Source organism: Melospiza melodia, chromosome 1, assembly GCF_035770615.1.
Source record: "Melospiza melodia melodia isolate bMelMel2 chromosome 1, bMelMel2.pri, whole genome shotgun sequence".
Classification (NCBI taxonomy): domain Eukaryota; kingdom Metazoa; phylum Chordata; class Aves; order Passeriformes; family Passerellidae; genus Melospiza; species Melospiza melodia.
In genome coordinates, this window is record NC_086194.1 from 21281634 (window position 1) to 21309217 (window position 27584).

Here is a 27584-nt window from a genome sequence, read left to right on the forward strand (position 1 = left end):
AAAATATTTCAGAACATGCATCACATAATGAAATTAACTCAGAAATTAATTCCCGTTTGTATGGAGGCAAATAAACATGTTTTTTAAAATAAGTCAGCTCATCTAGGTTTGCATCAGGCTAAAGAGTGAGGAGTGAGAAAATTACTACTTCAAATTTAAAGATTACCTTTGGTTGCCCCAATGATTGTCAACCTGTAGAATACAGAGAATATAGTCTACCTGAGACACTGCTCAGGCTTGCCATTGTGTTGACACACTCAGGCTGCTGAGATGATAGAGTGACGTGCCCAGCAAGGAGGTGGTTCTGGTAGGGCTTATTACTGCAAGCAGCAAGACTCAGTATTTGGTAGCAGTATTTCTGTTGAAGATGAAGAGCCAGGATTAGTCTTTCCCAGGCCTGAAAGAATCACAAGATTTTTGATTTGCTGGCATTTCTCATGGTATCTCTTTGACCATTTTTCTTCTTTACCATTCTAGAGATGGAGGCTATGAAACTTCTCCTCTTCTTGGAAAATTCTGTGGTACTGACCTGCCTCCTGTTATAATCTCTCATGGTAACAAGCTGTGGATAAAGTTTGTAAGCGACATATTTGGCACAAGAAGGGGATTTTCAGCAGAGTGGGACGGTACCTCAGCAGGTAAAATGACAGCATCAAGTATAGAATTATTTTACACATCTTATTTTTGATCTTTTCTTTGTAATTAATTTCTCACCTTTTCCCTTCAATTTTTCTGCTTCCAATATTCTAAAGTCTGTCTGCTAATTATATAGTGACATATATGCATGTTGTTAAGAACAAAGATATTTCTTGATCCTTGGGCTTTCTTTTTTACCACAGAAAAGAGCATACTATTCCCTAGATATAAAGTAGCTTCCATTTTCTCTTATGTTTAGGAAAGCAGTAATTAAGAATATAATGGAGAGGTTTCTAGTTTCTAATACTTCTCTATCAGAAGCACTCTTCAAGTTAGATAGTCAATACTTCTATTAGCTATGGGCTGTCTTCTGCTTACAACATTGATGGCTGGATGCAGATTTTTGAGGCATTACTGAAGAGGTTCAGGGCATGTGAAGGAGGTCACAAGTGAGAATCACACACTCCAGGTTTAATTTTCCTCTCTTCTAGTTGTTAAATGTTGCTTTGCTTTCTCTGCTATTTTTAGGTTGTGGTGGGACTTTCACAGCATCTTCTGGCATCCTCATGTCTCCCAACTACCCTATGCCATATTACCACAATTCAGAGTGCTACTGGCTGCTCAAAGGAAGCCAAGGAAGCCCGTTTGAAATCCAGTTTGAGCAGTTCCACCTGGAGCATCACCAGAAGTGCAACTTTGATTACCTCGCGGTAGGTGCCCTGGGACACTCTGCCCCACAGGAGGCAGATGAGGGTGCAGATGAGTACAAAGGCAGGAAAAACACAGGGCCCTGGCTTTCAAATGGTCCCAAGTGACCAGACTCAGAATAGGAAAGCTCCATGTTGATGTGCTCCCTTCATCTCACGGAGCCATGAGAGGCAAGGCAGTAGTGCCTGTGTAGCTGCTGGTAAGAAAAGCATTTATGTCTAGATAGAAAGAATTTGATAGATGGAAATAAGAATCGTCTGTATCTTTTAAATTTTCTGTGTTTTGAACCAAGGCCTTAGCATGATTTCTTAGTAAATTATGGGGAACAAAGCACAGTGCTGTCGATAACCATATTGTTAATACCAAATTTAATATCTGAATTGTTCCATAAACTATTTGAATATTTCAAATGAAATTGAAATGGAGTGCTGTGTTCCCCTCTTGGTGACTAAGCCCCTAAAAACTCACTACTATTCAGTTACTGGCTTCCTGTTTTTGCTTGTTTCTGAAATGCCTGCCAGGCTTCCTCCAAGCAGAAATGGAATTTAACCTCTTGTATACCCAGTAACATGTCCCTAAGCAAACATTTGTCAGGGGCAAATGAATCAGACATGTAATGTCATCAGCTTTATTATCTTTTCATTTATCTTTTTTGTTTTTGGTTTGATTTTTTTTTAGCTATATGATGGCAACAGCAGCAGTGCTAAACCACTAGGTAAATTTTGTGGGGATCAGATACCACAAACCATCCATTCCAGTGGAGACAACGTGTACATAAAACTAAGGACAGACAGCAGTCTGCAAGGTGGAGGTTTCTTAGCCAAATACAAACAGGGTAAGTGAAGGAAGAGGAGATGTTTCTACAGCTCATGTTGTCTGTGAAGCTGCTTGCAGCCCATGATCTTACATATTTATCAGCACAGTAAAATCTATAGAGCATACCAACAACCCAGATTTTCTGTTCTGGTACAGTTACAGAACATAAGGACCTAAAAATTATCTGCCCATCTACCTGTGAAGGAGATTATCTCCTCCTCAGGAGAAAGCTAGTAAGGTGGCTTTATTTGTGTTACCTGCACCAGTGGCATATGCCACTCCAGATTTACTCAGAATAACAAATGCTGGAAGTCCATAATAGGGTAGATTTGTCAGTCCTTGCTCTTCTGCTCCTTCAGGCTCCTGAATTTTTAAAAGAGAAGGCAGATACAGCAAGATTATCTGATCTTAGAGCTGCTTTTGAGGAAGGATGACAAAGGATAATTGAGTTTCTGTCAGCCAGACTGCCTCATTGTGGGGGCTTGGGATAATTTAGCCTATCAGGAACATTTTAAAAAGCTTAATTTTTAATATCTTTTGGTAAGGATAATGCTTTTCTTGCAAACATGTTTTTGTAAAATAGTACTATCCCAGAAATATCAGAATAATAGCATTTGGAGAAAAATACAAGAAGACATATGACAAAGTTATTTTATTCCCAGTCATAATCTGAATCCTGGTGTTTACTTTTCTCTTTATACACTTTATATTTTTTAACAGTTAAATGCACGTTGGAAATGATGCCATTTCATAACATACAAAGTGATTTGCAAGCATCTTTGTGTCCTCTAAATATGACATGCCCAAGTGGCAAGGATTGTTGCAGATTTATAGATGTGAAGTTGTCCTGGGGTTGGACAATAAACCAGAGCTATTCATCCACACATGACACAGGCAGTAATTAGGAGAAGGAGGAAGCCTTGGCTCCCTCATTCCTTACAGATCTCACTACCATGTACTTTTCAGACTGCAATGTCAAGAGGATATATTAGCAAAGGTTCCCCCTGCCTTTCATTAATTAAACAGAAAGAGCGCTTTCAAAGCACTCAGATGTAGAACCTGAGCTATCAGATAATGTGATTTACATTCATATTTAATTCCTGAAGATGCATCAGAGAAAGCTTTTAATGGCTTGCCCAAAAGCTAAAATTATGTAGGCAGTATGTTGTAAAATAAGGATGCTTAGCCACCAGATACATTTACATGTACATGAAAGAAATGTAATGATTAATTGGAAAATGTTGCAAAGGACAACATGGTATCAAGTTACCATTCAAAGGCACCTCTGTGCCTGATATGTTTCTAATAAAATCCCTTTGGCAGGGGGTAGCAGATTTTACCTGTCTTGCATTCTTCAAAGCCCATTTTGTGCTCTTTGTCCTGCCTTTCAAAAAGTCAAATGCTTCAGAGTAGCTTTGCAGGCAAGCTCCACTCCACCTGACCCTGACCTGCAGCTGTATCCCAAGCATTTTGAAATACTGAAAACACAGACCTTGAAATCCTTTGGATAGAATAGAAAAAATGTGCAGGAGGTGGGTGTACTGCCTGTGGTGACAGACAATGGAGCAGTCATGCAAGTGAATCTCAGCTATTTCTGCTGTTCAAACTCTGCAGATTTGCTGCACAAACCGACCAGCCTGGTCTGCTCCTGCCTCCTGCCCACTCCCCTGGGCATTAATTACTCTGCTCTGCTCCCAGTACACATTGTTTGCTCTCTCCAGACAAGGGATCGCCCACACTGATATGTTTTGTCTTTAGGTAAAGGTGGATACAGGAAAATGAGACTCACTGACCTAATGCCATAATTGTAATTTTGTTCTTTATCTAGTTTAGTTTAGTTTATTTTCTCTGCATTTCAAGGAAAGCTCTTATTATTCCAGGTGAGTGTCCAGTTCTTATGCTCGGATGCTAATGAATGTCTCACAAGGAAAATTATGGCTCCTTTTAAAAAAATTTCATTATCACATTCTCTTCCTGGGGCTAGAAAGCCCAATAATAGGAGTGTACTTTCCATTAGTTGTTTTAGCCAGTGATCATAACTTTTCCTAATTAGCAGAAATAAATCACTTTTATCTATTTGTCAATATTTGTTGAGTACCTCCCCAAATTGTTTCAAATGGCATGGTACATGGTACAATGGTACATTTCTACAATTAGTTTTAAAAAAAAAATATTTCATGAATACCCATGTATTTAGACTTAAAGAAGACTGCCCAAAAATATGTATGTTCAAAAATATATATTGATGGGTATGCAAGTGTCAGAAAAGAAGGCCATAATAGTGCTGATAGATGCAAGTTTGAATAGCTGGAGTTTTGGTTGAAATATACAGAATATGTTCTTCAAGAGGTCACCATTTTCTTTCTGCATGGCTTCTCTAATCTGAAGAAAATATTTCTCACTTTGTAATGCTATCAGTAACTTCAACTAGTAATTTTTGAGATACTAGATTAATAACACTGAACAAAAATGATTTATAATAATTTTTTTTTTTACAGTTTGCCATGAAGTGCTGACTGTTAATCGTAGCCATGGCATATTGGAAAGCTTAAATTATCCAAATAATTACCCATTAAATGAGCACTGCAGCTGGACTATCCAGGCCACCAAGGGGAACACTCTCAACTACAGCTTCACAGCCTTTGATGTAGAAGATGGATCTGACTGTAATCGTGACTTTGTGAAGGTATGTGCCCAGATTCTAGAAACAAGAAAAATCAAGTCTTTAACAAAAAAGAAAAAATAATAAGATTGCAGAGAAGCAAGGGGAAATTTATCTTATCTAAATTTAACCATTAAAGCTCAGGTGTTAAATCCAAATGATTTAACCCTGTTTCCTCAGTGATCAGTAGGGAGGGAAGCACTGCTGCTCAAGGCAGGTGTGAGCCTCTGAGAGGAGAATCACTCTGCAGGTGCCTGGGCTGCCACAGTCTAACTTCCACCTTAAGTTGGATGCACTGGCTTTTATGGGCAAAGGGAGATGTTGTGATTCCAGCTTCACGCAAAGAAGGGGGTATCCTGAGATTAGCAAACGGGTAGCAAAAAGGCAGTGAGCTCAATTATTTTCCTCTTGTTATCTGAGAAGGAATGAGGAATATTCAAAAACTTAGATAAATGTCTACATTTTTACAGGGAGAGTTCCTGTGTCTCTTGTTTATACTTTACACAATTCATCTGCACCTTTAAAGGGAGTAAAAGAAAATGAATGCACCCACAAACAAAATGTGACATTTTTAGGCAAATGAAACCACAGAGTCAAGCTAAAACCAAGTACCCTTTATTTTAATTTCCTCCAAAAAAATTTCAAGAAAAAAAAGGCTTTCTCAAAATTTTCTAGGAAAACTGAAAAGTTACATCCTCTAAATTTTGTACTTAGTACTGTAGGATATAAAGGGTAGGCATGATCACTCTATACTGTGGATTATAATCTCCTGCCTGCAATTTTGCAGTTTTGCTGGACTAATTCATCCTTCAGATCTCACCCTTGTACAGGATGCCAGCATGCAGCTCCTGTGCTCTACTTAGGGTTTTGCACAAGAGGAACTGAAATTTAGAGAAATCTTAGAGAAGATTGCTTACAGCCAGGGAGAGGACCATGGAATAGTAGTGGTATTTCTGGGGATATTTACACCCAGGTATTTCAGAAGGTTCAGCAACAGACTGGTTGATGGCCTAATCTGCTCCTTGTAGATGTCCTCCCTCATTCCCTCTACCTTGCTACTATGGCAGCTTTCACAGCTCAAAATTGGTAGTAAATTGACAAAAGCGATGTTCTTCCAGCTTTCTCCTCTTTGTGGCCAGGAATGGAAAGAAAGAATAGACATGTGAAGAAAATAAACAAGGGAGCACTGTATTGAGAACTAACTATTAAGCCCTGGTTTGTTTTTGTGAGGAGGCTGAAAAAGAAATATTGGAGCCAAGTGGAGAGGCCAGTGCTAGTCTCAAGATGCCGAAAGCCTTGACCCATGGAAAGCAGGAGCCCTGCACACAGTAGCCAGCCTGTGAGGAGCAAGAAACTTGCCAGATTCACTATTGTAGACAAAAGTCGAGGGTGGAGGAATAGTGCCAGGGGCAAGGATCTGATCCAAGGCACTTAAAAGAACAGAAATAAACATATTGGGGAGAATGAGGAGACAGAAGCACTCTTTGCTTAACAATTTTTCAGTGCTTTCAGTCAAAGAAAATACAGGCTGAAAGAGGTATAAAAAAGAGAAAACCAGGGGAAAATAAAGTCATGGAAGTGTGTTAAGGAGGCTTTTATTCGCAATTCATGTAACGTTACTAACAAATCTTTCTCCAAATGCCATTAGGAAATACCCCTTGGAAAAGATGTCCTCATTTGGTTGTTGCATGCTGCACAAATATGTGCCATAGTGTAAAAAGAGAAGGAGGTTGAACCAGCCAGGGAATTGGAATTGAATAGTGTTTGCTCCCACCCTGCCTCTTGCAAAAGGGGAGGAATTGGCAAGGCTGGGAATGTGCTGTGGTGTAGGGGAAAGGGGGGATCATCTGCAACAAGCATGCAGTTCACTTTTGAACCAGGCTGCAGATATTTGGGACTTTTCTGTTTGAAATCCATATGGAGTCTGACACTGCTGCAAATAGGAAAAAAAAAAAGGGCAATTAAAAGAAACCTCATAGCCATTCAGCTAAAAGAAATTACTTTTCTGTCACATATCAGTTTTGAGATTCCTTTATTTCACTGAGGTCTAAGAGGGGAAAGATCTGATGCTGTTGCTGAGTATAACAGAGACATAAACATGTTCACTGCAGTCTAAGTGGGCGATGCAGGGACCAGAGTCCCTCACCATTTTCTTGGAGGAAATGGGAACCTGCTGCTCAGACACTTTCCATGTAGCTGTGTTCATGAACCAGAGTGGCCACTGGTGCTGATCAAGTGCTCTTTTCCCTGGGAGCTTTTAAGGGTCCCTTCCCCCATCCTGTTTTGGGTTTTTGGCAGCAGCTCTCCCAAGCATTCACCTGAGCAGACAGCAACACTCTGTCTTAGCTCTGTGGCAGCTCTGACAGCAGCAGCATGCTGCTCCATGGTAGCTAGCAGATGGCAGGCTTGGTGATGTCTCCTCCTGCTTGCTGCGAGGCTGGGGACAGGAAGGACAAGAGTTAGCTCTTAGGGTGGATTTGCTGGTGATTACAGCTGTGGTGGCAGAAGGAGTAAGGAAAAGTGGTATATGATGCAAGGACAAGACTAAATGTTGCAGAGGTGTTATGGCAGAAACATGACCTGCCTTAGCAAACTACAGTCAAGAAATGGCAGTTGCAAAAAACCCCCAGAAGTAGTAAAGCAGTTTTTTAAAGTTAATGTGAGAAACAGATTTATGGACATGTGGACATATTTTTATAGTCCCAAACTAAAGCTCTAATTTTTTTTTTGAAATCTCGCTGAAATCTGAAGGGGAAAATCATGGTGCTTAGTGGGGTGGGGACAGCTAGACTGAGCAAGCTGGTTTCCTGAGTACTGCTGAACCTTGCTTGCTGAACAAAATGCTTTTGGTTCCCGTCTTTGTAGGGCCTGTTCTTTAGCTTTGTGTTTAATTATGGCTGACATTCTGACCCAAGCCCATATAAAAAGAGTATTTTACCTCATGACTAATTCAGTCAGATATACACAGTTAATTTGCTATTTGCCTGCTGGCTTAGTCCAGATGTGAGTCAGAAGTTATATGTGTAATGTCAAAACCAAAAATTTCTACACATGGGAATTCCTAGTGATTTTCAGTTACCAAAGATACTATCATATCATACAGTAAATGACTGTTTCACATTAGGGGCAGGAAGAATATAGTCAGCTGGCTAGTGAGTATAGGTACAAGTACAGTGCATGGTTCTTCCAGACTGAAATTCAGTCACATCTGTACAATGAGAAGTCAGCTGTGTATTGTGTTACCTATTTCCTTTTCTCCTCTGATCATGGGAGGCTTCCTGTCAGCTGGGTCACCATTCCACAGGTGTTACCCATGGTGAGCAGCATTCTCTTTCTGCAGGCAGCATTGGGTGACTCCAGCTTGGTCTGGTCTGGGCAGGACCTGCATCTCCACCCCTTTAGCATATACAACTACTTATACCTGTGTCAAGTAGGAAGGGAAAAACTCTGTTCTTCTGACTTTGGGGCAATCCTCTGCCTCTGTGTGTAGGTGCCAGAAACTGAGAAGGGGCAATGTGGGAGGGAAGCAAAACTGCAGGTTTTATTATGTCAGTCTCTAGGATGAATCTCATATGAGCACTTAGCCAGCAAATGAGCACTGTGCAGTGTTTCATGTCCTGTCAGAGGATGTTGGCTCATCACTAGTGATGCTCATAGGATGCATGACATTTTGGAAGGAGTTTTGCAGTGAAGTTGCAAGAATATGAGATTGCTTCTGATAAAGACATGTACAGAAGTGACAATAATAAGATACAGGACATACAAATAGCAGAATGTTTACTGGTGATGCTACACTAGCTGTAATTAGATTGAGTGGTCTTTAACTTATATTGCTTGCTGTGCCTTGGCTAAATAACCTGACATTAGTCTTTCTAGAGAAGTCATGGGGTTGTAACTAGTGAGATATTGCAGGCAATGACATAGAAATGTCATTCTTTCCTCTACATTCATCAGATTATTAGCTGAACAAGCATATATTTACCTCCCCATCCTTAATGATGAATTACCTTCTTATTTGGTATGGCAGAACATAATCTCTGAGACGGCAAAGTAGGAATAATATAATCATTTTGCCCTGAAGATCAGAGTACTGCTGTAGAACTGACATATACTCCTTCCTTATACAAGAAAAATGTTATTTGAAAACCACTGATCATTCTGTCTTTAAGTGACAATGTCCCTTTATGTTCTTCTGCTGAGAAAGTACAACTGTCCCTTGATGTCCAGTCTGTTTAGCATCTGCTTTTATTAATCACAGGGATGTCATGGATTAGGAATTATATTCTCCAGTTTAGTACTCCCACAAAAGCCATGCACTGCTCCCCTCTCCCCCTCCAACCAAAGGCACAAAAGGCAAAGATCAAGGTTGACATAAGAAAATTATCAGTATCAGCAACAAGACTAATGACAGAGGGTATAAGAAAAGAAATTATTCATACAGGCAAAGAAGACCCCAAACTGTAACAGACAGTCCCAGACAGTTCCCTCTGCCAGGTTTTCAGGGCCAGAGGGAGCTCCTTCTTCCTGGCCCTGTCCCTGGCAGTGAAATGATGGTACAGAAAAATCCCTGTGTCCTGGCCATGCCCCCTCCCACCTCCTGCAAAAAATTAACCCTGTCCTGTCCTGAACCAGGACAAGGGCAGACCTTGCCCAGCCTTTTGCAAGATGTCAGCAGCCTGACAAACAGATAGCAAAATTGCGTCAGGCAGCAAGACAAATTTCAGAGCTCTCAGTGCAAGTTTCACCCCTTTGGTCTGTGCATCTACTGTCAGTGTTGGAATTATCCTTGGGTTAATGCAAAAGAACATCCTATGAGGGCAACAACTGCCTGATAACAACAAATGCCTTTCTTCTGCTGCAAGCCAGGACAGAGCTCACTTAGGACCAGAGCACTGCCTTGCTTGCTTACTGTCAGTGTGATTCAGCAGCCCAGACTCTTTCAGCAACTGGGCTCAAAGTGGTTAAAATACCATTGCACGATTATAGGAGGAATATTATTGAATGAATACAGTAATTAATATGGCATCTGCTCCAGAGAGCTGTTTCATTTCCTTCTGGTGGTAGCAGGATATGTCTTTTTTTCCCCTCCTTTTTTAAACCACAGTAGCATTCCAGGGATGTACCATAACATCCTTTTTCTCCATCTGGGAATACTGCATTAGATAATTGCTGCTCACACTCATCTGGTCATCCTCTTTTTTATTAGCTAACATAAAAGTATCTTACCCTGTTTCTAGTTTTACTCCCTGTTGCAATTAGTAAATATGCCTAAGCTATATTAGGAGATTACCATTATTCCATTTTATTTATGACTGTGTCTTTCTAAAGTGCTGCAGGAATTCTTAAAGCACAGGGAATGGCTCTTCTTATGGCCATGCATTGATTTACAAAATGTCACTGGTAGTAGATCTCCCTGGAGAAGCAGATGATGTATGAAATAAATCCACCAGGTCCTGCACCCAGACATCAAACCACAGCCTGCTGGCCATGCTGCAGTGGAATCCATTAACATATTATCATGCAAGCTGGCAGCACAAAAGCACATCCCTGAATTCCTTCAGGGGGTTATGGGCCTGAAATCCACAAGAAATCCTTCAGTGTAAGACTGTAAGGATAAAAGTGACAATTCTAAGGTTTCTGTTCCAGCCTTCATATACCACTGGTATACAACAAAATCTTAGCCCATGCACTGATTTTCAGTGAGATCTGGATATTTAAAAGGGGAGTGTCAGGCCAAAAAGCTGTCCACCATAAACAGAACCACCTCAGCACTCTGATTTTTTGTTTTTCTAATTGCCTGCATTGCCAGAATCAAAGTACACTTTGGCTCTGCTGTTTGAAAGGTTACGTAGAAACAAAATTACAAATGTACACAAAAAACCCCCGACCCCTCACAACAGCTGAATCTGTAGTGATGCCAGGGCTGCTGGTGCCTACAGAAACCTCAGATAATGAGAAGCACAAGTGAAGCCAGCACAGACTCCTCTTTTGGACTCTCAAAATGAGTCAGACCTTCATGGACTTGGCCTTTTCCACACCCTGCCAGCTCACAGCAATGTGACTTAGCCTGTTTCTTCAGAAAAAAGGCATGCTGCAATGAAATGCCTGTGAAATACCATCACATGATGATGGTGTGCACACCCCTTGTTAGAGACAGAATATTTGGGACTCATCTAGTTACAGCTGGATCCTTGTTTCCTTTGTTCTTCTTCTGTATTCTAGATTTTGCTGGAAAGCCTGGTCATTATCTGTGAGTCTGTCTGCTTATCATACTCAGCACAGGCATTGTATTAAAAAAGTTACTTTGTGGCTGGAGAAACTCCATTTAAATCAGCCAAAGATTCCCCTCATCAAAGGGAAGACCCCAGACAGCTCAGAAAAAACCACATTGAATTTGTGGGAGGTCATGTGCACCCCCTGCACTGTTCCCATAAGCCAGCCTGGAACCCAGAGGCAGGAATATTTCCTTTTTTCTGTCTTCATTTGCTGACACCAAGCTGCAACTCTCTGTAGTGTCCATAGATCTGCATGATGCAAATTTTCTCAGATAAGGGGGGATTCCCAGAGCCCTTCCTGCCCTCTCTGGCCCTTTATGGTGTGAGTGTGATGTTCCTTCCCTTGCAGTTCAGTTTATCTGGGCTAGCACAGCCCTGGCACAGGTCAGCAGCTGCAAAGGGGCTTTGGGCCACTCTGGGCTTTCAGAGCAGGCACATCCTCCACCCCCTTGGGCACAGCCCCTCCCTTTGCAGGCAGCTTTCCACACAGATTGCTGCTGAAGAGTAACTTTGGAAATGTTGTTGTCCCAAGCTCCAAAGCAATCCTGTTGCCTCCACCATGAGTGGATTCTCACTGTAGAGGAGCTGCCTCAATTTCAGCTTTGAGGACAGCGGTCACTCCACCAAAATAGCAGCAGCCTCATCACCAGGAATGTGATCCCACTGCCACAAAGGCGTGGGTCCCCAGGCAGTCCTTGGTCAGCAAAAGCTGCAGAGACACTTCAGGGACCCATCTGGATTCTGTCCACCACAGCATGCTGACTGGGAGGAGGTGCCTTCCCAACACAGCTTTGGAGATTTAGGATGCTATGCTGAACAAATAAGGTTTTGAGTGCAGATTATGAGATGTACTGGCTAGGTGGATGTCTCCTAGGCATTCCTTTCTTCAGGAGCCAGTTATTTCCTACTCCTGAAGGAGTTCTAAAATTGTTCTTAAATAATTTTAAAATTTAATCCAAAGATACACCCTGCATTTCTTACATTCCTATAATTCGTTAATCGCTAAAAAAATACTGGTTTCATAAAATTTCAAGAAATAAACCTTCCCTAGAAAGACAGGAATGAACAGATATGACTGTAGTTAAAAATCTTTGTTTCCTTTGAGAAGGAAGTAAGTGCTAATGCAGTAGATGAAAACTGTTTTTTAAAAAAATCACTCCAGTCTAATGTGGGCTTCAACATTGCTCAAAGTTTTAAGAGGGCTCTGATTATTTTAGGCTCAGGTTACAAGACAAAACATAGACTCAGATAAAAATCTTACTATTAAAAAAATAGACATTTATTTATTTCCATACGTTAGATAAATCCCAGCATGATTAACTAGTATGCCTCCATGTCTAAGTGATGCCTGATGTCAAATTCCATTGTGCTATAGAATAAAATGGTTCATTAGTGAAAGTGTGTCATTGTGTGGAGACAAGAAAGGTGCATATGGTGGTCAGAGCATGAACTTTCATCATAGGGCATAAACATAATTAAATAATCATATTAAAGTATTAGTTAGAACGAGTTCTTTAGGAAGGCCTTTTCCCATGGCAATTGCAAACTCTTATCATCATCCAAGCACAAACATAATCTTATTTTGTTCTCCTGTTTGTGCAGAAGTGTCAAGGCTCCATGCAGTCAGTCACTCAAAGTCTTAAGCTGCCTTTGTTCCTGTGAAACAATGCCATTGTGGTGCTCAGCTAGAACACTGGGCCACATCCTGGAGCTTTAATTTGTTTGGATTTTCCTCTGGCTGACAGACCTGCAGGTTCTTAAGTTTGCACTTTACCCTACTGGAAGGAAATGTGTTGCTTGGAAATTAATTATTTTTGGTTTTGTTAATTCTTGTTTTAACCATTAATGGTGATGATCTCTCTTTAGAGTGCATTCTCTTACTTGGATGAGGATTTTATTTGTTTTTTGCTTTTTGTTTTCTGGTAATATATTTGTGGCAATGCCATCAAAATTTCCTTTCCAGAATTTCTTTTCTTTTCATTTCCTTTCAGGAAGAGCTATTCGGAAACTTGTAATCACTGCCTCTGGTGTTTAGATCCAAACAATCCCATATCAGCTTTCCCAGTTCTGAGAGGAAAGGGATACTTGTGTGTGTCACACTGCCCTGGAGGCTGCGAGCATGGGTGGGACACTCATGGCTCTGTTGGTTTGATCCAGGGCAGTGCCTCCTCTCCTGAGCTCTGCAAATACAGCCCAGGACTGCTGCTGCTGCTCCCTGTATGAAGGGTTTCTGACAGCAAATAGTTTGTTTCAAGCCTTAGTTGGAGATAATTATTACGAACATTGCTCACTGTTATGATGAATTTGTGGCATCTGATGACAGTATTATTTACAGTACAGTGAAAGAGAACTGTCAGTATTTATAGTATAGATTTCCCCCTCATATAAAACTGAAAGTTTGTTTTTGAAGACTATCACCTCTTGATCAAGACTGTATGTTATTACTAACTAGTGTACATAAGCAGCTTTTTTTCCAGGGCTGATTAGGCATAGGCTTTTCCTCTGCAATGTTTTTTCCTGGTGAACAAAACAAAAAACATGCCTTTTCATAGAAATATCATTCTCCAGGAGAAAACTGATATTTTGCCTTATCCCTCCCCCCCCACCTCCCTGTTCCCCACCCCCTAGTTTTCTGCCAGGAAAACTGAACAGATGGAGTCTTACTACCAGTCTGAAAGGCTCCCTTTCGCAAGACAGAGTAAGCTTGACAAGGCAGTCGGCTAGAAAATTGTCCCTACCTCGAGTATGTCCAAATGGAACACATTCCAAGGTTATTTTCCTCATTTTTTATAGATCTTTATTTCTTCCAAGTAGAGGAAACCTCATTTTCCAGTCAGCTCAGTCCTTGAGCCCCTGCTCCAGTTCTGGTAATGAGTTTTTCTGTGACATGGGTCGTGCCCTTTTGCTTTGCTCCTCCAAAGAGAAGCGAACAGCTGTGGTCTCCAGGGCACCATTATCGGTCTTAGTGACATTTTTCCAGGCTGAAGAGTCAGAAGAGCCAAAATGCAATACTGGTGGCCATGGTGTCCCCCAGGAGAGCTACCCAAGCCAAACCCTTCCAGCAGCTTTTGCTGGTCCTGCTCTACCAACCCATTCTAATGTACAGCAGATGGTTTTCAGCTGCCACTGGGCTGTGGGGCAGTCACACAGCTTGATTCATCCCTTAGAGAGCTGGTACCTCCCCTTTTAACCTTCATGTCAACCTATGCACTTGCTCCTAGGGAGCCTGGTAAGGAGTTTCTTCTAGCAGTTATTGAGCTGTGCCCAATAATTCATTTTAACATGGCCCATGCCCCCTGGACCCAGGGCTGCAGGCTGCTGAAATGATGTGTTCTGCATTGCTGCTGGGCAATTGCTTTGCTGAAAAGGAGAGGCTAAGGTTCTGAAAGTGTGTTGCAGGTGTCTGCCTGTTTTGCTGGTTGAATTATCTGCCAAAATTATTATGAAGTGCTTGGATTTTCTGGTGGAGGCTAAAAGGTCTGAACAAATAAATATATTAGAAAAGCAATATACACACAGAAAGGGAACAAGGACTTTCTTCCCAATGGGGAGCTGGAAGAGAGTCAAATTACCAGTTCCTGGAGTCAGTATGGTGCAGGAGTGACTAATACACTGCCCCAAAATCCAGTTGTCTTGCACAATCATAAGGAATATCTTGCCTCATATAGACTGCTGAAGAACCTTCCCTCAGTTTGCAGCAGTTTAAGATGACACAGCTGACAAAGCAGGACCTGACACAAGAAACATTATCCCAGATATCAGGAGAGAAATTATGGCTCATGAGAGCTGTGTGCAGCTTCAGTTTCCCTTGCCTGTGTTTGTGTGAGAGCAAAAGGTGGTTTGAGAAGTTCAAAATGCCCTGTGAAAACACACAGCTGTTCCCTTCATTTAGAAATAAAAGACAGCTCAAAAAAGCCAGCTGTAATTCTAGCAGTCGTGGTTCTGCCTCTCTGAATGAGTTACAGCTGGCCAGGCACTCCAATTCCCTGTGAAATCCTGCTCTGAGCTCAGACCCACGGGGCAGCACGGCATGAAGGCATTGCCATAGTAACCATGCTTTGTGGTTGAAAACTGATGGACTGTTTGCAGAGGAAATGACATAGAAGTGTGGGATTCTCTGACTTAGATAAAAATAATACACTCTTGATGAATCAAATTGCAGGAGACGCATGAAGCTTTTTTTGTGGTTGTTTGGATTTGGAAGTTTCTGGGTATTATTTAGTCCATAGTTCTTTAGAATGGGTTCGCATTTATAATCACTAACAGAACACTGTAAATATGTATCTTGACATAGTTTTAGCTACTCTTCAGAGTGATCTCCACATTGATTCATTCTTCACCATTCATATTTTTCTGGTGTAAGATTTCCTTGGCTTGAAGCCACAGAAATATGAGTAGTATACACCACAAATTGATCAAAGGAAGTACTATTAAAAAATCTAATTGGATCTGACTTGATTTCATTTTCTGAACTTATGCCTTCAAAGAATGTGTAAAGCTCTCACCCTGGCTTGGAGGAAGGTTTTAACTGTAATGCTGGGCATGGGACAGCTCCTCTGTCTATCAGGTGGTCCTTCAAATTTTATATGGGGAAAGAATACAGATTGATGTTCAACATATTGCCATCTAATCTTTAGATAATAAATAAAATTTCATATTTATTTTCAAACACATCTGATCACTGCCAGCAATGTGTCTGTAATTAGAAACTTTCAGTCTTTTCTGATTTCACTAAGAGAAACCAAATAGAGTGATAGTTCTCAATTTGCAATACACTTAGCTTGCTTTGGGCTTTTCATTGTGTTAGACTGATGGTCACCAGTCATTAAAAAGGCCACAGAATATTATCATAGAATTATTCCTGCAATTTGACCCTAACTTCTGGCAGAACTAAATCTTTTTTTTTAAATTAAAAACCCCCCCAACCTTTAAACTGGACTGTCTGCTAGAGAATTTGATACCATTCAAGTTGATTTCTTGGTCCCAACTCTGTTTTAAATGAGTAACAAGATTTCTGAAGATTCTGCATGATCAGCATCTTCAGCAGAAAGGATGGGGGAGCAGAAAGGCTGGGGGTTAATGACTTATTCTCATATGAGAGTCTGCCAGAAAATATGCGTGAAAATTAGCAGCTAGCATGGTCAATCAATATTTGCTGAAATGTATTTCCATAGTATGACTTATACAGTACTGAACATAACAGAATTCTTAGTGGAATCAAAGATATTCGGAAAAGATATTTGAATGGGGAGAAAAGATAAATAAACCTTTGCTGTTTTTCTGGAGATCATAGATTTTATTCTTTGCACAGAGACAACTTTACGGTAATGGCTTCAAAAGAGAGAAAAGTTTTTGTTGAAATTCTGTAAGGAAGCATGCCAAAAATGCACAATGAGAATGGTCAGACATGGTTTCTGTGCCAGTAATTTGCTGGGTTGTGTAGGAAGATATGCTTTGTAGGACAGAAGATCAGATGAACTGTCACAAAGTGATAATAAAGGACAAGGGTTGCTGTTTTCCTAAACTTTAAGAATCATAGTAACCAAGGTAGAAATAATAAAGCAAGTCCTAACTTGAAAATAACCAGCAATCTGATATTGTAAATCAAAGGCAATCTAGCTAAAATGTTTCATTTTTACTAGCTTTGCAAAAATTACATTCCTCATGCCTGAAAAATGACAGTGAGGTATGGGGTATTTGGAGAGAACACAGAGGTATGTTCAGTGTGATTTGCTGGATTTGAAAAAACTTCCAAAACTAGAATTTGAAATACCATTTAAACCTGTCTGGAGACAATAAATGTAAAGAAGTTAAAAAGCTCTAAGCATCTGCTATCACACCATCAAATTATGTATTAAGTGTTTTCATTTAATTGTGACTATATGACTGCCTTCAGACATCATTTAAGTATTTAAATACAGAAATATTTCCCTAGCATTTTGTTGTTTTGATTGTTTGGTTGATTTTGGATTTTTTTTAAGAGTGGCAATGTTTTAAGAGTGGGATGGAAGATTCCTCATCTGTAATTGGAAAACATAAAGGTTTTTGGGCTGGCTTCATCTGTCTGATCACTGATTGTCAAAATACCAGCACATAGGGTATGACAAGGAAATCAAATTTCAGTAGCATGGCTCAGTACAGTTTTCCTCCAAATCGAGACTTCAGCATGAGATTATGAAACCATAAATAAACTCATATGAAATCTCCTTGTGTTTTTGAAGATTTACTTTACTTCTGGTTTTCAGTTTGTCCTCACTATTCTAGGAGGCCATTGTGATGTTGACTGCTTGGTTTTCTCCATCAGAAGCCCAGGAAGTCCTCATGTCACCTGGCTGCAGCCTTAAACAGATGGACATGTAAACAGAGTTGTCACCAAGGGGTTTGGAGGCACTCAGCCTGTTGGGTGCATGGGCAAATCAGACCCATGACACCCTCTTTTTCTTTCTATTTCAGTTCATTGCCACTTGCCCTTTATCTTTTTCCCCAGCAACCCCCAATACACACCAAAACAGAAACAGCAAACCCTACTGTACACAGTGTGCAGCCAGGTTTAAAGACATATTGGCGTTGTATTTACTCATCATTTTACTCAAATCTTTCCACACTCCCCAGGCTCATGTTGCTGTGCAAGGGTGGCCAGTGGGAGAAGTGTCACTATTTTGGGTTTGTTTGTTTGGGTTTTTTTTTAAATCCTGTACCAAACATTGGGAAGCTGCTAAGTTGCAGAGCTTCTTTTTACTCACTGGCATTTTTTTTTAAATTTCCTTTCAGCTCTATGATGGGCCTGATGCACAATCCAACCTGATTGGCACTTTCTGTGGACAGTCTCTTCCATTGGCAGGGAGCACTACAGGGAGCAGCCTTCATGTGGAGTTTTACTCTGATGGACTGAATGCTAGGAGTGGGTTCCAGATGCTATGGCATGTTGATGGTAAGTGAGCCCCCTTTCCTCTGGGAAGGTTTCCTTCCCTGGATGTGTAAAGGAGTTCCAGCTTATGCCACTCTATGCCATCTAAATAGAAATAACCCATTGCAGCTCTAAATCCATTGCATGTCCTCATAATTGTACACATACTTTCCCAGTGGATGTTTCTGCACATGTATACCATGACAGATCAGCTGATTGGAGACTGAGACCTATTAGGGAAATGTGCTTCTATTTCCAGGAGTAGGCACAGGGATGAGGAGTGTGTCCAGAATTGCTCTAATGAACAGGAGATAGATGCTGTCATGGGTAACTGTGAGTGACTTGAGCTTTTAATGGGAACATTCAGCCCTCAGTCTCACCCATTTCTATAGAGTTCTGTTTTCTGTGCAGGTTTCTCTCTAGTTTAATTCAGTGGTACTTGTTTCCTGTGGTAGTGTCCACTTCCAGCTGCCCCTACCCCATTTCTCTGCATGAAATAGCATTGGCCAGGATGTGCATTGAGTGTCTGTTCTTTTGTTCTTGCATGTCATGAAAACTGTCACAGGTCTTATTAAACAGGCAAGCATGCAAGCCAACTATAAACAAATCTGTTAATGATTGTAAAACAGCAAACTGTGTTTGCAGTTTCTTTGTAAGTGAGGTTACAAATGTAGTATTTTTCACTCTGCTTATTTAACAGCGGTTGTGTGCTGTAACAAGGTTAAATCGTGTGCCATTGTACATCCCACCAAAGGGGTTCCAGCCTTGAAAATAATTGAGTTGCCCCAGTTGCCCTGTCTGTCTCATCAGTCAGCAGCATTCAGGTTTGACTGCAATTGAAGCAGATGAAGAGGGCAGCAGAGGCCCCACTGCAGGTTGCTGAGGCTGCTGAACGCGGTTGGGATGGAAGCTCCTTGCTCTAGCACAGACTGCTGGAGCTTGCAGGCTCCCAAAGGGCTCTGCCAGCTGCCCAGAGGTGCCTTGCATTCAGCAGGGCAATGAGGGAGCGTTTCTGGGTAGGGGAGGGACACAGGCTGGGGGTGGGATGTGTAGCAGGAGCCAGCAGGGGAAGGGCCCCAGCACAAAGGTACCTTCTTGTGCTTCGGGTGATGTCATCCTGGAGCTGCATAAAAGAAGAAAAAGCAGAGGCTTTTATGCACAGCCAGATGACATCAGTTCCATACAGTAGCCATGGTGCTGGGTTAACTTGCTTTTCTAAAGCTCACAAAGCTTCCCAGAATCTGCCTGCATGGTAAACACTCTTGTGCTTTCTCTCCTTTCCCAGCCCTCTGCCGTCCTTTGCTGCACGGACATTCATTTCTCTGTCAGGCTGCTCTGCCCTTCTGTTCATTCCCATACACTGAGCTCCACCCTGATGCTGCACAGGGCCCAGGCTGCTAATGTGGGGCTGTGTCCAAGCCCAGACCAGGACCTGTGGGGTCAGATAGGCCTGGCTCTTAGGGAATGTCATTGCTGGCTCAGAACGTCACAGCTGTGACTTCTGACAGCTTGTGTGAGTGCAAGTTCCTCCAGAGCAGACCACAGGTGTCATCTTTTTGTTCATTCCAAAAATTTCCTTTCCTTTTCTCTGTTGGTGTCATGCACAAATACAGCTATTCCTCTTACTCTTGTTGACTACATTGCCTGGTTGCCCTAGAATAAATAAATTAGATATGTCCTTGTGGCTGGGGGACTATATTTACCTCTCCCTTCTGAAAATCTTTCAAGTTCATAAGGAAAAATTCAATGGAAAAAGTCTCCTTGTTTAGGAGAACTGATCAGGAGATGTAGCCTTTGAGTTGGGTATTTCAGAGTGAAGCATTTGGATCCCTTCTTTCCTGAGGGCAAATTCCTAGGGCAATCTACATCCAGATCTGGTAACATCTCACCTGACAAGAAAATAACAGAGCTACATATATTGCTGAGAGAAGGGCTTTTATTTCTGCTCAAGTGACAAATGTGTGCTCTGGAGTTCAAGCTGCTGTGAACTATTTCTCAGGCTGTCCCTGTGCTCCTTAACTGGCAGTTGTGAAGCCTCTGTGGGATATATATCAAGGACATTCCCATGTTTTGATGGTAAAGAGAGCAGCACTTATGTTTTCCATGCCTCTCATATAGTTTGCTTCAGAGACTCTTCCCAGAAGCTTTTTCACAGTTGTGAGGTGGTCAAAAAAAGAGAAAAGCTTACCTCATTGATAGCTGATCTGAATAACCCCTCCTGCCATAGATGAAGCAAAACTGTTTTGATTTAAAACATTTGCATCTGATCTTTACCGCTGCTGAGGAAACCTGCTTTAAAAAGTGCTTTCTTTAAAAACCTAAAGGCTTTCACAAAGACAAAATTAGTAACTGATCTTAAGAGAATGCTGTTATTTATGCCTAAAAGTATCCTATGTAATTTTAGCCTGAAAAAAAGAAATTGAAATAGAAAGAATAGAAATAGAAATAATAGAAATAGAAAGTTCTAGTGCAGAGAAGTAAATTTAAAAATTAATTTGGTTCTGAAATAACATTGTTCTTCTAAGGGAGTTTCATAGATGAGGATGGATTTTAAAATTATTTGGCTAAATCACTAATGTTTTCTTCTGCAGTCAAGGCTCAAAAGGATTATTTGCCAGTGGAAAGCTTGAATCTGCAAGGTGCTTATTTTCCTTTCACTCTGTCTTAGGAAGTTTAATATAGGCAAATATATATGGGACATATATTGGCCCTTTGAGAAAGAACAAAGTTGTGATAACAGTCTGGATATTGCAAAGATGGTATGCCAATCAAATTGCTTTCCCTAAAAAAAAGTCAGGAGGCCAAGAGGGCAAAGGTCTCTGAGTGCAAAATTACACCAGTGCCAACTGTCATATCTGAGGAGACACATATTTCCTGCACACATCACTTACCTTATTAAGCAATGTGCATGAGGGCCTCACTGCTTTATATTTACATCTGCATTGCATTGCAAGCTCACTCATTTGGCTGCTTCATGGTCAATAGACCTTTTAAATTTCATTGTCTCTTCTCAGTCCAAACTTGCACCAATGATTCTGCTTTCTGTTTCCTGCTGTCAGTATATGTGTCAGGTCAAATGTTAAAGTTTGTTGGCTCTTCAGAGAAGCACTTCAGAAACAGAGGTTAGATGAAGATGCAGAAGTCATTCACTGGAGACATTTTTCAGGCATCCATTAGGATTGCTGAACAGAATATCACCCTGCAGGTCAGCAAGGGAGCTGAGGTCCAGATTTTCTAAGCCTGAATCATAGCTCTGTTGTTTATTTCTTCCGCAAACTTTGACAAATTTCCATTTTTTCAGTTTCCAAAAATGACTATTCCTTTTCAGAGCCTTTCTGCCACATTAAGTCCAAGGATGAGCAAGGTCTGATATTAACAAATCAGAAAGCAGGGAAAACCCCAACACATATCTCACTTGAATTTTTACTGTCTTGCATAAACCCTTATCATGTAAATTATTCTACTTCATCCATTGGATAATATTCTGTAACCAGACCTACCCAAGAGAGCAAAAATTTTCAGAATCAAATCCAAATTATACTTCACACAGTATTACTGTAGTACAGGCACATGTTTATAGTACATGCTCCTTGCAGTTAGAGTCAGCTTACATTTACTGAAATGATTCACCTTGAGCACCACAACTGGAAAACTCTGTTCCTTTCATTTCCCTAACTTTGGTTTTGCAGAAACAGTGCCAGTTCTCTTTAACCTTTATGGATGGGGTTTTTCTAACATGTGGCTAAAAACATACCCCTGAATAAATCTGAAAACCTAGCAAATAATAGAGTTTTCCACAGATTACAACATTTCTGTTCAGCTATAATTATTTTTGAGAATAGGGATTCTTCTTTGGTTAATGAACACCATCTGCTAACCAGACAGGCAGTAATATGGAAAGATCTGTAAATCATTGCTTGCACAATCTTCAATGAATACGTAAATTTTAGTCAGAGGAAAGCAAAACCACCAAATATATGTTTCCTAAGTTTTCTGTTTGTTGTCTGATGTCCTAGCAACTAACACCAGAGTAGGTAGTAGTTTTCAGTATTTTCAGGGGAGTTCCAGGACCTTTACACTACTAAAAGAGTACCTCCCCTTTCTTATTTTTTTTCTCTGTTTAACTGCAGGGCTGAAATGTCCAAAATTACTGCAAGGAGGCTGGCACAAACTGGTCATATGGTGTATGCTTGCAGTTCAGCTGCAAGCAACTTTTCCACAGTGCAGCTGTCTGCATTTCACAGCAAGACTATGTATTTCTGTGCTGAGAAAAACTTTTAAAGATGTTTCACTAGGAGCAGAATGACTTGGTATTAATCACTATTATTTCAGTGAAGGATGAAGTAATGCTGCTATTTTTTTTTTATTCCTAAAGGTCAACGTTTTTTACTTTGTTGCTATAAACAGCAAAAATTCATTTTTTTTTCAATAGAATCAAACTTGTATTTGATGTTTGCAGACAAACACAAACATTGGGAGAAGGTTTGTATTCATGTAACTTTGTAGTCAAAGTTTCATAAGCATTTCAAAAAGTTCATTATTTGAGTTTTCTCATTTTGGCACTGTAGAGCAATCCTGCAAGTGAGCAAGTGAGTTTAAATTGGGAACATATGTTTTAATCTCTTAAATATTTATGTAAATATTTTTAAAAATCAACTAGCATCTATATTTTCAGCAAAGTGCAACAGAATTGACTCTTACCTCATCCTTATAAAGAACAGAAACATCATGCACAGACTTCCTGGCAGCTGGCCAGAGAGTTCAGAGATGGTGCTTCTGCTCTGATGTGGCATATGCTGGTCAGTCAAAAAAATTCAGGTGTGAATTCATATTTGCAAAGGTCAGTGAGCTCTTTTTTCTGCTATTAGTCAGTGAATGCTTAGGCATAAACTCAAGTAATATAGATCTTTTTGCAAAAAACTTATAAGAAATTAATCTCAGAGACCTAAACTTTACCTTCATTTTGCTGAAGCACTTAAAAGGAATCACTCAATTACATTTAAAAAAAAAAAAAAAAAAGAAAAAAAAAAGAAGAAGCCTTTTCTGGGAACAGTTTTAATTAGAAGAAAAGAAATGAGACATTAAAAGCAGTTTGACCTTCTTACTCGTGTGCTTCCAGAGAATGTTGATTGAGCTCAGAGGAAACATAAACCTCTCTGGAGAGGGAGTGTGAGTAATCTGAATGCTACCTGCAAGGGTTGCATGGAAGAAAGGTCTGTGTCTCAAAGAAGAGCACACAGGCTTTCCTCTCCTCTGAGCCATTTCAGGTTTAAATAAAAACGTCTTTTGTGGCTATCAGGAAACCCTTAGTAGGAGAAGCTGAGTCATAGCTGCCTGTTAGGTTTTAAAATGTTCCCAGCTTTCTTTGAGCTGAGATAAATAGCAATTGGCTTTGTTTTGCCTGCTGAAACTCCCCTGATCCCTGTTCCCACCCCCTCAGGAGCCGAGACATTAAGTCTGGTTGTTGAGAAATCTTTCTGTTTCCCAAGCTGGAAAGCAGCTTTTTCCTCCTGAGCTGAGCTCTGCCCTTAGTGGCTGTGTAATTCCAGCTGCTCGGCGGAAAGAAAGGCTGCAAATTCCACTGAGAGGCTTCCCCAAGGATGACACCTTTTTTTCTCCAGTTGTAAAACCTCAGCAACCTGGTTTCTTTAGAGGGAAATCTTCTAAAGGCACTGGGAGGAAAAAGGTATGGTGGTTTACACTGAAGCCTTCTTCCTCTCCATCTCACTGAATGAAACATGCATGGATATCAAAGTCTCAGGGGATTTAACATCTACCTGTGCTGACAGCCTCAGGGGAGGAAGTGTACTGCCTTTTTCTCCATAGAGATCAAAGGCAGGATTGGTGTAAAATACACTTAAAAACTTCTTCAGTTCCTAAACTGAGATGCCCAGTAGCTTGAGGATGGAGCTTTGTGACTGCAGGACATCTCTGGCTGCTCCATGTGCAGCAAGGTGGAAAAGGGAGGAGAGGACTTGGCCTGTGCCAGCTCACCTGTGAGGCAGCTTCAGCTGTGTAAATGTTCATCTGGATTAGTGGGAATTCTTTTGTTTTAAAGGTGCTTTGCTGGGGGATACTGTGTGATGGACTGAGAGAGATCAGTGTCACATAGCTGGCATGGCCTCACATCTGTATTTAGATGTCTCCTTTTTTAGCTTAAAATAGATTCTTATAGCTTTGCTCCCTTCCAGACCTGCTGCTCTTTCCCCTCACAGATTTGTGCTTTGCAGTCCTAGAAGTCCTATAGCCAACTATGAAGTCAAAGTCAGGTTTTCTGTGTGAAGCTGAAAAACTCAGTGGTAGAAATGATGATAAATGCTTCTGAGGCTTAGAAGCCACAAGTTTGGCATGAAAGACATTAAGGAAAATATTTGCACTTAATTGAAGATCTTGATCTACAGCTTCCTGAAATATGGTGTAAAGTAGAGCAATGGCCAAAGACACCTTATTCAAATTGCAAATTATTCTGAGATTTAATAGAGACTAGAGGTTTTACACATCTGTGTGCATATGTTGAGCAGATCAAAGGAGTATTTTATTTGGTTTATGTTATGAAATATCTCCTATAAATAAAGGCTCTGATAGAGATGCTATTTATCAGTTCTGACATACCACAGTATTTGCCTCAGGGAATATAGAGCTCATGGTTTGTGAGATGGTTTTCTTAAGTATTTTGGGGCTTTTCAATGTGACAGAATCTTTCCTCTGGAGATGAAGCCAAAGAAATTGATAGAGCGTGGGTATTACAAAGCTCAAGTGAACCTATAAATTCTGTGTAAGCAAAATATCAGTGCCTAAATTAAACACTTGGGGGGCTTGTAATGTAAAGAGCAAAAGAAAATTGCTGCTGGAAGGCAGAATGGCACACATAAAATCAGATCAAACACAGAATCCTTTTTTTCTGTGTGTGACAGGTACATAGCCACCCTACTGGCTTTTCTAAAGGTAAGGTTTCACTGTGAATGTAGCTGATCTGAATTTGCCCTGATACTGGCAGGGCTGCTGTGCCTTCCTGCCCTATTTATGCCTGAACTTGGGGTCTTGAGGCAGGAAAAGCATCTTCCCAGGAATTCATTAAAGAGAGGCTCGTGCTACACTTAGCACATCTCCACAAAGCAATGATAAAACTAGGCTCAGATGTTCAGCTGCTTTGTCCTGTTAAACCAGGGCCTGCATTTCATCCATTGTTTTGCTGCTGGTTTCTTTTTTCAGTCTAGCTCACAGTATGTAAGAACTTAGTCACCCCAGGGTCTGGGGAGTGGTGTTAGGACAATGCTTTCTTATCTGAAAAAAAACAAAATATAACCTTTCAAACACAGCTTGTTTTACAATTGCACTGTTACAATTGAATAAGGAAAAGAACATTAAACACACCAAGTGTCAGAAAGTTGGTTTATCCACTGTGATCTGGCAGCTTGTAATCATGCTCAGCAGGCTGAGGCAAATTGCGTCGTCTTTAATTTTATGATTTCTAAAGCAGTGGGAAATGGCATTTTTACAATAGAAAGACCTCCCTATGATAACTTGGCTTGATTATTTGAAGTCAGTAAAAGCTGAGAATGGATCTGATTCAACTTTCTTGAACTGATAAAGTTAGAAGCCAATAAAAAAAAAATCCACTTTTTTTCTGTGTCTCAGCAGTCAGAGCAGATGCTGAGGTTTGGTACAAAACCCACCAAAACAGGAGGTGAAGTACTTCCTGCACAGGCAGTGCAAACTGCTCCAGCCTGCCATTCTCTTCCTGGGTTCCCTGTGGCAGAGCAGACCTTGCAGCCCAGAGTACACATTTGTCAATGAAATAGGGGCTGCTGCCTGTGCTTATCAGAGCTGTCAGGCAGTTTTGCCAGACCTCCTCACCAGGCTGCTTTCCTTTGTTGTCAGGTTGTGGAGAAGAGCTCTCTGGCCCTTCTGGTTCATTTCACAGCCCTGGCTACCCCAACAGATACCCAAGCAACAGGGAATGCATCTGGTACATCCACACAGCCCCTGGCAGCAGCATTCAACTCACCATCCAGGAATTCGACATTGAGTACCACCCAAACTGCAGCTATGATGTTTTGGAGGTAAGAGCATTTACTCCTCTAAAATGCACAAGTTGTATTCATTTCTGTGTGGAACAGATAATCCCAAGAACTGCAGATGCAGAACAAACAATTCTACCACAATTTCCTGTTTCTGCTGAGGCTACAGTTATGTTCAACAGGTATTGTCACAGAAGCCATAATGTTCTTATTATTTTTCACTTTTAAATCTTTGGTGACTTTTTAAATTAATTATGATGTTATGCACTGTATGCCTTCTAACAAAAGACAAAGCTCCTTTGAAAAACTTAGTCTTAAAAACTCCACCTTTTATAAAGAACCAAGTGTAGGGTGCTGTACCATGAAGATAATTTCCTGATGCAAAGCAAGATGATGGATCACTGCAGGGGATAACTCAGGTGAGATCTTGTGTAGGGCCTTCCAAGGATATGGGGAGATTTATAACCCTGAGTGATGAAAATTGTGAAGAATCTTTGCACTCAACAACAACAACAACAACAAAATTAAAGAAGAGGCAATATCCTAGTCATCTTAGGGTGGTGGAAAAAGGAGAAAAGGAGCCTCTCTGAGGATGTTCTGACCTCCTTGAAGAGATCCATAAGACTGGATGGCCCTGTTATAGATGACGTCTTTTCGCTCATGTTGGTAAGCAACCAGGTGACCAATCTCAGCTAACAGAGTTGAATAGACTTCCAGTACAAGAAGAATGGACAGGAAATAATTTCAGGAAGAACTTTCGAGTTATAGACTTTCTAAACTGCTCTCACTAGAGACATTTGAGATCACCAATGGAGGTACACTTTTTGTGACTTTTTGTCAATGTTAATACATGGGTGACTTTTCAATGTTTTTGTAATGAGTGCAAAAGACTGATTTACAGAACTTGTACCACTCTGCTGCAGCCTTTCTTCTCCTCTTCTGGGTGATGTGATACAGCATACAGTTAGACAACTGTCTGTCCAGCACCCACACTTGTGCTCTGCTTCCCATTCCCACATTCTGATTTCTGCAGGATCTGGGGGTAAGGAAGCTGTTCCGTGAATTCTCCATCAGTAGCATTGGCAAGTACACCTGTATGTCACATTGCTGACACCAGAGACTCTGAGTAGGTGACCTGTACTGGCTGGTATATATTGATGAAGTCTGTTGTATTGCATCCTCATTGTTCTTTGTGCCCAGAATTACCAGACTGAAGGTGAAAGTTATCTGCCTATACAGTTCCACTATGCCTCTGTTGCCCAGAGGAATCCATTAAACAGCCTCCAAATCTAAATTTGCTGAGGATGACCATTTCTTGTATGGTTCTTCAATTCCAAGGACAATACCTACATCTGCAGATGGTTGCTCAGGAGCCATCATGATCCAGCAAGAGTACAGATGGCTGGCAACCATTTGTTTGGGAACTTTTTGACTGGGAAGGTAGCTGGGCTAAAACCAATTGAGTGACTTGCCAGACACCAACTGCTTAAAGACACCATTTAACAGCCCCCTGCAGTTTGCTGCTCTGTGTTCCTGAGCAAGGTGTTCACCTTAGGTTT

At 40.9% G+C, this 27584-nt stretch overlaps 1 protein-coding gene across 2 annotated transcripts in view; it reads left to right on the plus strand.

The window, feature by feature from the left end:
* CUBN (cubilin) overlaps positions 1-27584 on the plus strand; it is a 143206-nt gene that overhangs the window by 38730 nt on the left and 76892 nt on the right. For both annotated transcript variants that reach the window (XM_063150547.1, XM_063150550.1), the window contains exons 24-29: positions 478-638; positions 1165-1346; positions 2023-2179; positions 4659-4846; positions 17869-18028; positions 25886-26067. In XM_063150547.1, coding sequence (XP_063006617.1) covers positions 478-638; positions 1165-1346; positions 2023-2179; positions 4659-4846; positions 17869-18028; positions 25886-26067 — 1030 coding nt within the window. The remainder of the gene's footprint in view (positions 1-477; positions 639-1164; positions 1347-2022; positions 2180-4658; positions 4847-17868; positions 18029-25885; positions 26068-27584) is intronic.